Raw genomic sequence first — 14,701 nt, 5'->3', positions numbered from 1 at the left:
TCATCGTTTTTCCTGCTAAAATGTTTCCTCAGACAGAGCCTCTTTACTCACATTCCATCTCAACAGGAGATGTCACCTGAGTCACTATTGCTAACATTCCCCAGATTTGAGATTTGTGGGACCGGTAAAAGGATATTTTCAATGAGATTCCTCAGTGCTTGAATTCAATTCCTGTGGGAGCCTGAGTTTGTCTGACATTCAGGATCTATTCCCAAGCTTTTGTTTGAGAGGATGCTAAACTGAGATATTTTTCTTCTGCTTTGCAGGTTAGTTAAATTTTAATTAAACATCTATTCAACTTATGTACATTATGTATAAATCAGAGTGGGTACATTTTGTAAATAAATAAGAATTATATCGATTTGAATGTTTTATTTTATGCCTCAAAATAAAACTATAGAGAAATAATTACTGACATGATAGTGTGGAATATTTGGTTTAACAAACTTTACTTTACCTTTTTATCAGCTCTAGCATCTTCTTCGTGTCCTCCATTATCTGTAAGACATAAACAGGGTATACATGTAGTTATAAAATACAGAACTTTGTTTTTAAAACACAGACTACTCATGGACTACTCTACTTTTTTAATGATAGCTACTTTACTAGAGATTAAACATTAAGATGCTCTCGTGAAAGGATAAAGTAAAAAGTGTAGTTCAGTTTTGTTCTTTTAGCTGCATTTGGACAGCAAACTAATGCAATGTCAATAGAAACAGCACAATTAGAGTCAAATTAGCAGTGTATTATGCTAACTACTGCAGTGGTATTGCTTATTATTTTACCACTGTTTACCAATGCCTCAGAAAAAAAATCAATAAAATGACTCTAGCTAGCAGCAGTATCATAATTATATACATAAACAAACAGCAGCAATGTATTCATTGTGCACGCGCTTTTTGGTTGACAGATGCTGACATGACTATGTTATTATGAAGGAACAAAAAAAAAACTTATTTTTGTCCATGCTGCAGAGACTTCAGAAATGAATCATTCTGCAGTTAAATTATAGTCAGACTTTGCAATCACATCACTGTCTGAAGTCAATGGTTCTTCTTTTGAAAAAGATTAAGAATTATATCTCAGTAATTTGTCCCAGTATGACTCAGGACAAACCCATAGGACTGTATCATTTTAAACCAGACACAGTAGTGATCATAAAAAAAAATAATAATTTCCCTAAATCCATATTAGAAGGAATTTGGGCTATACTTCTGCTGTCAAGAGTTCTGTTCCCATTAATAAATAAATAAACAAACAAATAAAAGATAGTAACTTAAAAGTCAACATTTGCCACAAAATACCACACAGCGGTGGTATCTGAGATACTGCAGCATTTCCTACCATACGAGAGGGGTAAGGAGAAACTGTAATATATCATATCTTTCTGCATAGTAAATGTAGAGTTTTTAATGAAAATCACAGTAGCTGGATTACTGATTACCGGAACACCAAAAATCTGTGTTCAAACACAACCAAATAAGTATAATGAATCTCCTTAGTTTCCTGAGCAGGAAGAGGAAGAAGTTGCTTGTATATATTTGCTTGTCTGAGAGTTCTGTCTGCATGCAATTACGGTACACGAAAATATGATTACTTGTAAAGCAAAATGGGGTAAATGTTTTTGCTTTATCATTTATATATTTAAAAACAAGATTCTTGGAATAAAAAGAATGCTTTTTATTATCATTTTGTTTAAACATCTCATTCTCAAGAATGAGAAATTAGGCCTAATAACATAGAACAATTTACCTTTTATCCTGTTTATGGAGCTTGAAGATCCAGAGCTCACAAATAGCCACATTTACCTTGCATACATGTCTACATTGTAAAAAGCAAATTTGAAGACTGAAACCTTCCCGACCTCTGCCAAAAGATACAAAAACTCTCCCTCCCTGTCTTCTTTAAAAATCAATGAATAAGAGAGACCATACTACTGCAGTTAAAATAAAGAGGAAAATGACTGTAAATTGCTTTTTGTCATGTTTATCTTTTTGGTCTAGTACCTTGTATGTTAAAATTGGCATCCATTAGTCCAGTCTCATAATCTGCTCCTCCTTGTGCATCCACTTCCTTGACTTCTGCTTTTGCTCTCTCTCCTTCAAACTTTCCAGCTCCATTTTGCTTTTCTTCTGCTACATCAACAACTTGAATGGCATCAGCAATAATATCAGCCATCTCATCAAGCTCCAGTGGGCTAAGATTATCCACATTCACCTTGTGTTTCTTCAGGTCTTTCAATATATCCTGAATAAATTTTTCTGAGTCAAAAAAAAAAATCACCAACATGATCACTGGATTTATTTACATGCAAGAGAGAAACATTGTGCAAGTGCTATATGCTTATAATATTTTCAGGAAAATGTAAGACATCTTTTCCACTTACAGAAACAATATAATAGCACACCCAAAGGCTGGATTTGGTGAGCCCTATCATACTCTGATGACAGATGACTGCCTTGCACAGGAGGTGCACTTTGTTTCAGAAAGCAGGCTTCCAATTCAGTGCACGACCAGCTTGTGACAGATGCTGAAGGATAGAAGTCAGTATGGCTTCGTTAGCTGCACTCACGTCTTAAGCACAAAATTGTTGCTGTTTTTCTTTGCACCAAGAATCATCACACTTTTCCAATCTAAACTGACTTAACGTGACCTAAAGTGACTTGACGATAGTAGTCAATTAAGATAACTGTTAAGGTAGCTTGATGGTTATTTATTTGATTACTTTAAAATAGCACAGGCATGATGACTACAATTACATGTAGGGAATATTGTGTCAGCTGGTGTATGATTCAGCTCTATCCACCATTCTGTGAATCAATTGTTGAGCCATATTTTATATTATAAGTCTTGACTAGTCAATAAGTCGTATAGGTATCATTACTGAACTAAGAGATAGCTAAGGATAAGGATTTTGGATAAACACACTTTCTGGTGTGATTATTTATTTATATATTTGTGAAATTTTTAAATACGGGAAGTAGCTAAAACATTATTAAAAATTTTGGAAGGGGGAAAGTCAAGTAGAATAAGCTCCCCTCCTACGACTGAGATATTTATATTTATCTACCACTACAATCACAACTGTAACAACCCAATGAGCATCCAAAAAAAGAGCTTTTATTTGACTGTCCACTCACACTTCATTGCCACTGGGCTGAGTACTCTGCAGACCTTATCCAAATCTCCTTTGGAGATGCCTCACTTAATTAAAGGTTTCCTATGGTCTTCCAAACCATTTTTCAGCCACATGATCTCTTTTGTGCTTATCAATACTGACTACTAATTCACCAGTTCACCTGAAGAAGAGCTCTGTGTAAGCTTGTCTCTTTCACCAACAAAAGTTCGTCCAATAAAAGATAATACCTCACCCACTCCTCACTAATTCACTATACACTTTGCTACCATGCGTCTGTGTCTCTCTGTTTACAAAGCAGGTATTTTTAGGTCTGTAGTGTCAGGTAGGAAAAACAACAACATGGAAACATTGATATCTCAAAAAAGGGTTATAAATTGCTTTTAAAAGTTGTGTTGAAAAGTATATTCTATGCCTCCAAACAAGATGAAAGCAGCCCATTGAGGTGGCTAGTGTATATTCCTTGCACTAATGGAAGAACCTGTGCAGTAAGGTTCTACTCAAAGTAAGTCAATTTGGTAGAATTGGGAGCTATATTTGAAGTGTGCTGCATAATACTGTACAACTGTTACACATGTTTGGCTTATCGTTTACTACTGGCCTCCACTCACCATTAGGAAATGAATACCTCACGTCAGTGTTTCCCAAACTTGGGACGCCGCTTGTTCAGCCACGTGGCTCCCACTGGCCACGGTTCGCCGCTGCAGGCCAACGGGGGCTGCGGGAAGTGGCGGCCAGCAGCGACGACCGTGGCCAGTGGGAGCCACGATCGGCCGAACCTGTGGACGCGGCAGGTAAACAAAACGGCCCGGCCCACCAGGGGCTTTCCCTGAACAAGCGGTGTCCCAAGTTTGGGAAACACTGGCCTAACGTGATCAAAAACCAGTAAAAAAATGATTAAATGCCTTTCTTCAATTGGGTATTCTAAAAGAACAGATGAATCTAGGTTTCTCTGCATGGGCATGCAGAAATCAAAAAAGCTTTAGTCAGACTTAGCCAGGATGAATCCCAGAAGCCTTCTGCAAGATTAGAAGCTCAACAGTTAGCTCAGAATATGAGCCATTAAAAAAACACACTAAGGATGATAATGTGGGATACTATACTGCACAGATTTAATAATACTAGCAAATCAATGCAATTGCCAAATTTCGGTTTAGGCATCAGTTCTGGGTTGTGCACTGTTTGTATAGCTAGATGAAAATGATCAGGAACAACATGCAAAATAATGAAGAGGAAGCAAATAAACCAAATAGGGAAGAATAGACTAAATGTCCGTTGCAACCCAAAACAAAAAAAGCTTTTCAGGTATGTTGATATATATATACATGGCACATCACAGTACAAAAGAGTATGTTTGAAACACCATGTATGATTGCATGACCTCAGTGAATCTATAAAAAGAACAGTGGAAACCTAAAACAAAACCAATGACTGTTTTCCAGTAGTTTTTGACCATGAATACACGTGTAATCTCTGGACCATCAAGATTTTGAAGGTTTCATGACCATTTTATGCATTTTCTGCACCTTTCCCCAAAGAGAAAAGTGAAATTTACAAATTGTTATCAACTCTTTCTATCATATAGATTACACTAAGAATCTACTTCTGCCTTTCTAGCATACACATAAATACTGAATGCTAATTTTCAGCACTCAAAAGAGTTAGAAGCCACCTCCATAGTACAATGAGCAAACTCAACTCAGGGACTTTGACCTCCTAGACATTAAAAGTCATTGTACCAAAAAATTAGACTTAGGGTAACATTTTCTAAAACGCCTCAGAAGCCTAAGTCTCATTTTAAAAAGTGATTTAGGCACTTAGAAGCTCAAGTCTCACTGAAAGTAAACATGATTTAGGCTTCTAAATCCTAGCAAAAAGTGTGTAGGGTTTATTTCATTGAACAAAAGAGTATAAAGTATGTTCATTTAATTAAGATAAACAACATAAGTCAGAACAGTGGTAACATCATGTAATTTAAGTTCTTGCTGTAAACTGGTGAAGTCAGGGGGTTTCCAAGTTCAAACTGGCGTTGGGCCCCAGGAGACTTTAATCTCTGTCTGTCCCGGATTAGGTTCTACTCCAGACAGATCCTGACCAGCCAAGACATTCAGATCCAGACCCAAATTTCCCCCTAAAGTTGAGATCCAAGGTTTTGGTTCAGGCCACATCTAATTAAAAATGTTATATAAATGTAACATTATTGTATTTTTCTAAAGAGCAGTTTAATGTCCTCACATCAGAACCAGCTGCCAAATCAGCAACTGAGTTACTGAACAACAAGCTGCCAACATAATCTTGTCATTTCAGTTTCACTTTACTTTTTTCAAGCTCTCTTCTTTTCTTTGTATCTATTATCTGGCAAAGTCTTATCTCCTTAGTCCACTTCCATGGGTTCATAGCTGATAACAAAGCACAGTCTCAACTGAAAAATGGAAATAAGGGCAAGAGAAATCACACAAGAGAATATGAATGGCCACCGGCCCTGCTCCAGATTCCACTAACAGGCTCTCTGCAGGTCCTTCTGGTCCACGGAATAAACCAAAGTACGAGAAGCTTCCTGCCTCCCTCTGATGCTGCTATTCCTGATCTAGCCAATGTCACCAGGAAACTGCCCATCAAAAAGAACAACTCCTGAAAAACAGCATCATGTCAGTGCTGACTTCAAACTTGACAAAAACTAGGCATTACAGTACTGTATGCTACCATTATTGAACAACTACTGTCCTACCTATTAAAAAACCAGAAGAGTTGCAGAGCAGAGCCAGTGCTGAGGAACTTGAGGAATGTGATGTGTTTAAGTATGCCAGAAGGAGCACCAGCAGAAGTCTATCCAGACGGTCAATACAAGCTGGTGAAAATGATTTGCTTTGTAAGAAGGTCTGGGGAGAGAGCTTGTGTATCTACCTTGGACTAATAAATATGCTGTTAAGTAAGTGTTTTTGTTTATTTTAAATATGGATGTTTTCCCACTTGTGCTGGCACACAGCCATTCTTGTATATCATTTTCAGCTAATAAGATGAGAAGCCCATTTGAAATACAATAAGGGAAATATCTAGACCTCTGTGTTGGGTCCTGTATTTATTGAAAAACTCTTTTGGGAATTTCAGTTAGTTCTTATGAATTTCCTAAAACAAGGAAGAAGAGGGTCAGAAGTTGGTGGATATAGTAATACAGCAGGTAGCATATGTGTGTGCATGCATGTCTGTGCACATGTGTAAACTTCAGGGTCCCCATATCACTCTTCCTCTCCCCAGTACTGGATAGAATCAGAACAGGGAACGCTGAACTATCTCCAGGAGGCCATGCATTACTAACAAAAATCTCCTTTACCTCGAGCTGAAGGATTTGAGATCTATCCCTGCTATTGCTGTGGAATTCTAAGGGACCAGCATCCTGACAAACAGTAAACATTAGGTTTTCATATATTTATTATAATACTGATTTCACCAGTGAATTCACCTGAGAAGCAGCTGGTTGGTGACCATGACATAGGATGCTTGCGGTATTTTCAAAAGGTTTTTTGCACTTTAAACAAGAAAACTTGATTTTTATTCATAAAAACCCCTGTGAATGCCTCACTTGGGCCTAGGCAGGGGAGCCTGAAAATGTAATGATTCATGAATCAAACTAGTCTGGACATAGCTGGGCTCAGTTGCACATGGCACTTGTGCAGCTGGCAGGTTTTTACTTTAACAATTGGAGTTTGTCTCGAAAGCCAGTGCCTGCTCAGATCACACCACTCCTGGGCACCCTCTGTCTTTCACACCTGTTAGTTATGACTGGTTTAAGAACATTCCCAGGCATTTTCCTGTGCATGAGTGTCTCCCTCCTGCTCCCTAGTTAACCTCCTCTTGTTCCCCACCAACTCTCACTGATGATCTGCTCGAGGCATTCTGTGCTGTTCTGCCAGACTTATTCTCTCCCTTTCCGACTTCTGAAACATGTGGCCAGAGTAGGGACACAAGCTCAAGTCACTGTCCTGTGCTCTGTTTAATATGTGAGCACTTCTGTGGTTGGCACTTTGACCATGTATGTTAGGAAAAATAGGGAATGCTGATGATTTGACTGACTGAAGAAGAAGAATGGGCTGGTAGCTTGCACATGTACAGAAAGGCCACACAACCAGCAAGATTGGAGGAAGATTAGGAGCAGGGGGAGATGGCAGATTCAGAGGAGAAAGGGGAAAAACAAGAGAAGAAACAAAATCTTTCCACAGATATATAACTATTGCCCTCAGTGCAAATCTTCCGTGTAGACTTTAAGGTCAGAAGGGACCATCGTGATCACTTACTCTGACCTCCTGCACACTGCCGGCCACAGAACCTCACCTACCAACTCCTGAAATAGACCTCTGACTGAGTTACTGAAGCCCTCAAAATCATGGTTTAAAGACTTCAAGTTACAGAGAATCCACCATTTACACTAGTTTAAACATGCAAGTGATTCATGTCCCATGCTGCAGAGGAAGGCAAAACCCCGCAGGGTCTGTGGCAATCTGACCTGGGGGAAAATTCCTTCCTGAGCCCAAAGATGGCTATCAGTTAGATCCTGAGCATGTGGGCAAGACTCGCCAGACAGATACCTGGGAAAGAATTCTCTGTAGTAACTCAGAGCCCTCCACATCTAGTGTCCCATTTCCAGCAGTTGGGGATTTTTGCTAATGGCAGTTGCCAACGGGCCACATGCCATTGTAGGCAATCTCATCATACCATTCCATCCGTAAACTTATCAAGCTCAGTCTTGAAGCCAGTTAGATTTTTTTCCCCCCACTGCTCCCCTTGGAGGGCTGTTCCAGCACTTCACTCCTCTAACAGTTAGAATCCTTCACCTAATGTCAAACCTAAACTTGTTGATGGTGACTTTATAGCCATTTGTTCTTGTGTCCTCACTGGTGCTTAACTTAAATAACTCCTCTTCCTCTCTTGTATTTATCCCTCTGATGAATTTATAGAGAGCAATCATATCATTAGGCTAAACCTCTGGCTGGATTTTGGCAGTTTGCTACAGGCAGGAAAGCTGCTCAGATTGGCAGATTCAGTCCCTGTCCATCATTTCTAACAACTGCTACTTTATACTGTGAATATACTGATGAGTTACCTTATGTGTATCTAAAAGGACTAATAAATGACTCAAAGAAGCAAAAAAAAATAATCAACAATACTACTGATTCTTCACATGAATTGTTTCAGGACATTTAATAAGTTCATATAACTGCATATATAAAAGCAAGCTAGCAAAACTGTACCTTACTACAGGATACGTTATGCATGTGAAAGTCAAAGAAGCACAATCCAATGAATTTTGAAACATGTTATTCACTGTAAGCATTAAATATGTTTGTTCCCTATCGACTCCTGCTAGGAAAGGTGAAGTGGAACAGTTGGAGGACAGTGTAACCGGTATGGGCCTATTTTCCTTTGAGTGTAGCCGCAAAACCATGCAACCTGTGCCTACAGTGCCACCTGGATTTGATTTACATTACAGTTTGTTCTTTGAAACCTATAATCTCTCCAGGCACCATACCAAGACTGCTTTCACTTTGGGCATCCTTTGGACTGCAGATATTGTCTGCCTTCAGACAAAAAGCCAAAGTTTCAGCAATTTTGTGTTTCAAAAGCAAACAAAGGAGAAAAAACTTTGTTGGTAATGTAAACTAGGGAAGGGACTCATGAAAGCCCTTTTCTACATGGTCAGATGGGGATCAGCTGGAATTAAGGTGGAAAGAGCAGCTGCAAGGCATCAAATCCATATGCATAGCTGAGCATGAGGGATTGATTCATTGATTTGGCAGGCACTCTGAACTGCAGCAGTAACATCAATACTTGGTTTAGTTCAGACAAATGTTCAAGGGGATGCACACTACTTTCCAAACTCTCCCTACCCTCAAGCCATGTAAGGAAGATACAGGTTGACTCATGAAGCACCACTGAAATAAATCACAAGATCCCATGACATGTTACACTATGATTGTTAAGTATCTGTTAAACCATATGAATAAAACAAATTCATAAAAATCATGATCTGCTCATGGACAGTTAGCAAATAGAAAAAAAAGGTTAAATTTGGCAAATAATTGTTTGCAATTGATAGTTCAGCTGAAACCCTCATCCTCCTGCTTCCCCGCATCTCAGGTCTTCGTGAACTGACAACCTCCTCCTCTTCACATGCAGTATGCCAGAGTTTATATGATCGAGTACATTTCAGTAATTATTCTCTTTTTGCTAACTTTTCATTTTACCCAGGGTCCTCCAATTTACAGCTAAATAAAGAGAACAGAAGACCAAAAACAAAGAGACAGTTCTACCTAAGTACTGTGCAATGTGACAGATGTGCATGAAAGCTGATTTGAGTGCAAATGGATTTCCACAGTTAGTTATTGTTTATAAAGTGTTTTGAAAATGTAGAGTTATATAAGTGCTAGGTATTATGGAATGCAGTACATTTTTCACATGCATAAGGGGAGGATGTGTTGAAGGACGTGGGAAGCAGTATGCAGGGAAGGAATGGTTAGATTTGGGCTGTTACGGTTGTGATTGTAGTGGTAGATAAATATAAATATCTCAGTCGTAGGAGGGGAATTTATTCTACATGATGATTTTAATGCTTATAAAATCTATTATAATCTTTGCAAAAATGCCTAGAACACATGATGGAAGCTTCACAGATGATAAAATAAATAAATATAAATCTTACCATCCACTGCATTCAGAGGATCTTTAGGATCACCCTGAGGAGAAGCAGATTTATAACTCAGCATCTCTGAACTTGGTCCCAGCACTACAGCTCCAGGTCTCTGCAGGAATGGCTGATTCATTTTAAAGTCTTCTGTCTCTTCTTTGGCAAAGGTTCCATCAAAATGGCCAGTCTGAGATGAACGGAACCTATTAGCATAGAGGTGAGACCATTTAGTCCTGCCAATGGAGCTTTTATCGTTGTTCCGTGCTGCCATCTTTTGAGCGACATAGGCACGTAGTGCAGAAATCAGAGCATTTCTGTCGAGTTCTGCATCTGACTCTGGCGGGAAGCTGTCCAGCTGAGGTTGACTGAAGGTCCTCAATGCAAGATTCTCAGCAGACTTTTGCTGGGTCAAAGCAGGTGCTTTTCCTTTGGACTTCTGCATCATGTAGTCTATAATGAGGTCAGGTTGGATGTTATCCTGGAGTGAAAAAAATTAGGTTAGGCCATTATTGCAATGTATCGTGCATTATAACGCTTACTTGTTATTCAGAAACACAGAGTCATAGAAGTGTAGGACTGAAAGGGACCTCAAGAGGTCATCTAGTCCAGTCCCCTGCACTCAAGGCAGGACTATGTAATAACTAAACCACTCCTAACAGGTGTCTGTCTAACCTGTTTTAAAAGCCTCCAGTGATGGAGATTCTGCAACCTCCTCGACAATTTATTCCAGTGCTTAACTACCCTGATAGTTAGGAAGTTTTTCCTAATGTCCATCCTAAACTGACCTTGCTGCAATTTAAGCCTTTTGCTTCTTGTCCTATCCTCAGAGGTTAAGGAGAACAATTTTTCTCCCTCCTCCTTGTAACAACAATTTTTATGTATTTGAAAATTGTTATGTCCCCTCTCAGTCTTCTCTTCTCCAGACTAAACAAACCCAATGTTTTCAATCTTCCCTCACAGATTATGTTTTCAGCATCAGACCTTTCATCATTTTTGTTGCTCTTCTCTGGACTTTCTCCAATTTGTTCATATCTTTTCTGAAATGTGATGCCCAGAACTGGACACAGTACACCAGCTGAGGCCTTGTCAGCACGGAATAAAAGGGAAGAATTACATGGGCACACATTCCATTGTATTTTAATGCTAGGCAAAATTAATCAAGAAATCAGAATCTGCCACATAACCCTTCCGACCAATGTGCGAACTCTGGTACACTTGAAGGATTGCTTTAAAAAGACACTATATTTTGTTACTTATGTTACTAATATCACTTTAGATTATTACAGGTGAGAAAATCATAAAATTCAATTGGCTTGCAATTATGTATGCTCTTTTTATATTGATCTGGACAAAGAAAATCCAGTGAAGTCCATTCTCCTTTTGTTTTTATTCATTTCAGTTTCAGAATCTCAGTGCTGCAATGACTGGGTTTCAGACATTGCAGAACAATGTCTATTTGTTTAAAAATAACTGTTTTCATTGAATTTTTAAAATTTCGGTTTTTTAATTAAATTTTAGTAGTTGGTATTCCTTTTTAAACTACAAATGACACTTACAATAATAAGCTGACTCCTCTAATTTCACATTTAGTATAATTAAATGTTAAAAGCATCTATGTTAAGATCATGTGTTTTCCCTCTAAAGGGTACTCATGACCTGAAGACAGGCTTATCAGTAACCAACCCCTTCTTCCCCCCCGACCAAAAAAAAACCTAACACTTATGCAACATCTTTCATTTTAAGAGACCACTAAATACTTTACAAACTTAAATTGCAATACTTAGGTTGTAAAATCTTATTTAGATTATCAACTCTTTGAGACAGGGACTGTTTCATAACCTGTACAGTGCTTTGCACAATGGGACCCTGATCTCAACTCACTTTCTAGGTGTTACTCTAATACAAATAAATACTAACCACAACAATAATATACAGTATTGGAATAGTTTGAATATATAGTATGCTGATCATTTTGGTCCCTAATGACATGAAACCCGGCAGATGTGTAGTGTTGCTATGCACTGTTAAAACAACAGTTTAAAACAGGAAATGTAACATTCTGAATCCAGATTGCAGAGAAATATATACTTCACAGGAATGCAAATTGCTAGAATGTCATTACACAAATTGGAATTGGGCCAGAAGACCAGTATTAACACACCTCCTCTCAGTCTCCATAAAGATGAAAGAGGTCAGGAGTGGACCTTACGAGTTCAAAAGATGAAAGAATGAACTTCAACTTTTATCCAGTTCTTCATTTGGGGGCCATTATTTTATTCTTCCCCACAAGTAACTTTAACACCCCCTCCCCCCCCGCCCCCGGCCTCCATTAGAGAGATGATTTTGCAACATCTTTCCTTTGCCAAGAAGCAGATTCCCCCTCACAGTAATAGTCATTCCATGAATTTTCTACAATGGTTTATGTTCACAGAGAGTGGAGAGCTGTAATCTCCTTTGTCAGCAAAGAAAGTGCATTTGAGTTCCATGTCTGTGGCACACTAGCACATGCAGATTTACCTTTGAGCTTTACCTCTTGAACAGACAATGGCTACACATTTAGCTGATGCTGAACCTCTGGGCTAATCATAGAATCATAGAAATATCACGCTGAAGGGACCTCAAGAGGTCATCTAGTCCAGCCCTGCGCTGAGGCAGAACCAAGTATAGCTAAACCATCCCAACAGGTGTTTGTCTAACCTGTCCTTAAAAACCTTCAATGATGAGCATTCCACAATTTCCCTTGGAAGCCTATTCCAGTACTTGACTATCCTTATAGTTAGAAATTTTTTCCTAATATCTAACTTAAACCTCCCTTGATGCTGATTAAGCCTCTTTCTTCGTAGTGGAGTAGAGTCTCTCTTAGGGAAAATAGCTTCTGGCTAATACACACTATTGGATGTTCTTCCCCTTAGAAGTCCTGGGACAGCACCACTCCTTGCTCCACATCTCAAGCATCCATGTGGAGTATGAACAGTTGGGTGAAGTCAGGGTGGAAGAGGACTGGTACTTTGCTCAGAAGATCTTTCAAGATCCTGACGGCTTTGTCACAGGCCTCAAACCAGCGACCTTCTTGGGGCTAGAGTTCTTAACTAAGTGAGGGTGCTGCTATCATGGCGAATCTAGGTATGAATCATCTATAATATCCAGCCAGGCCCCAAAAACATCTAACTTGTTTCTTTGTTGATGGAATAGGGCAATCGCTCAAGGCCTGGTATTTCTCAATCAGAGGTCAAGTTTGCCCCTCCTGACAATTATGTCCCAGGTATGTTACCTCATGAAATTCCAACCAGCACTTGGCCTGGTTTTCCATGAGGCTGGCTTGCTTGAGGGCCTGTAGGACCACCAAAATATGCTCAAGGTATCTTTCTCAATTACAACTATGAATGACTATATTGTCTATGGAGGCCACTCCATACTGGGCTGTGTGATCACAGAACCATGTTCAACAGTCACTGGAAGGTGGCCACGGTGCCATGAGGCTGAAGGGCACAGTCCTGAACTGGTACAGTCCAAAAGGGGTTGCAAAGACCTTTTTCATCAAGATCCCTTGGTTAAGCGAATCTACCAGCAGATCTTGATCAGATCTAAGGTCTAGATAGGCTTCTCTGCCCCCAACCACTCCAACAACTCATCAACTTGGGGCGTGGAATGTGTGTCAAACATGGATATCCCATTCACTTTCCTAAAGTCAATGCAAAACCAAGTCATCCCAAGCCTTGGGCACCAAGACAATGGGTCTCCGCCACCCACTGTGAAATTCCTCTACTATCCCTAGGTCATCATCACCTAAAGCTCCCAAATGTACTGCATCCCATACCTTCCTGGACAGAAGATGGTGGCTCTCACTGACTCTCCATCCAGGCACCATTGTGGTGTGGTGAAAAAACAAACAGGTTCATCCAGGTCATGATGAGAACACAGAAGGAAGAGATTAGGCCACTTGCAATATCTGAGTCAGTTGGGGTTCCAATAGCCTTCCCTGCAAGGAAATTGTGTCCGGGTCTTAGCACAGTGGAGCCTGGGGGCCAGGTCTGGATTTGGTGTTGAGTGTTAGGAAGGTGTTAAGAATAAGGTCTCACAGTCCCACCGTACCCTCAGGAGACTTATATGGTAAATCTGGGTTTCTTTCCTCTTCCTGGACTACTATATCTCGTAATGCACTCGTCCCTCCGGCATGCCATTTTAGTAATTAACTTTGACTGTTACCTGAGCAACAACAGCAGTACCTGTTGCCAGGTTGGAATTCACATGAGCAGGTGCCCTTATTATAGGCTTGCTCAAGACATTTCAGGGCCTTTAAGAGATTTTCCTTCACAAAGTCCAGAGTGTCTCTCATAGCTGGAGAATGTACTGCATTACGCTGGTGCCTATGGGCTCCTGATTCTCCCAGGTATCTTGAATTAGGTCTAGAATCCCCCCAGGTTATTTACCATATAACAACCTGACAGGCAAGAACCCCATTAAGGCCTGAGGAATCACGCATCTGCAAATTAGAGTGGTGGATCCCAATGGAAAGGGTCCTCCACCATAAACTTTCTCAGCATCCCTTTTAGGGTCCCATTGAAGCATTCAAGTAGGTATCTATTTGTGGGCAGTGAATGGATGTTCTCTGAGATTTGATTTTCAGTAGCTTACACAAATTCTTCCTCAGTTGTGACATGAAGTTCATTCCTTGGTCCATTACTATTTATTTTAGGATCTTCACCTTCACAAAGACCTTCATAAGTTCCATGGTTGGCACATTAGTTGTGCAAAGTGGAATAGCCTTCAGGTACTGTGTTACATAATCCATGATCTCCAGTATGTATGGTGTCCGTTTGCATTCCCCTCTAGTGGTCCAATCAAATCCATGCCAGTCCTCTCAAACGGGATGTCTAAAACCAGCA

General features: G+C 39.7%; 1 protein-coding gene across 2 annotated transcripts in view; it reads right to left on the bottom strand.

Moving 5' to 3' along the window:
- Positions 1–14,701, bottom strand: part of PTPRN2 (protein tyrosine phosphatase receptor type N2) — a 989,298-nt gene that overhangs the window by 579,051 nt on the left and 395,546 nt on the right. For both annotated transcript variants that reach the window (XM_037891071.2, XM_043541551.1), the window contains exons 6-8: positions 9,831–10,293; positions 2,007–2,261; positions 458–498 (exon numbers count right to left, since the gene is read on the bottom strand). In XM_037891071.2, the coding sequence (XP_037746999.1) occupies positions 458–498; positions 2,007–2,261; positions 9,831–10,293 (759 nt within the window). The remainder of the gene's footprint in view (positions 1–457; positions 499–2,006; positions 2,262–9,830; positions 10,294–14,701) is intronic.

Source organism: Chelonia mydas, chromosome 2, assembly GCF_015237465.2.
Source record: "Chelonia mydas isolate rCheMyd1 chromosome 2, rCheMyd1.pri.v2, whole genome shotgun sequence".
NCBI classification, from domain to species: Eukaryota; Metazoa; Chordata; order Testudines; family Cheloniidae; genus Chelonia; species Chelonia mydas.
This window is presented reverse-complemented; position numbering and strand designations above follow the sequence as displayed.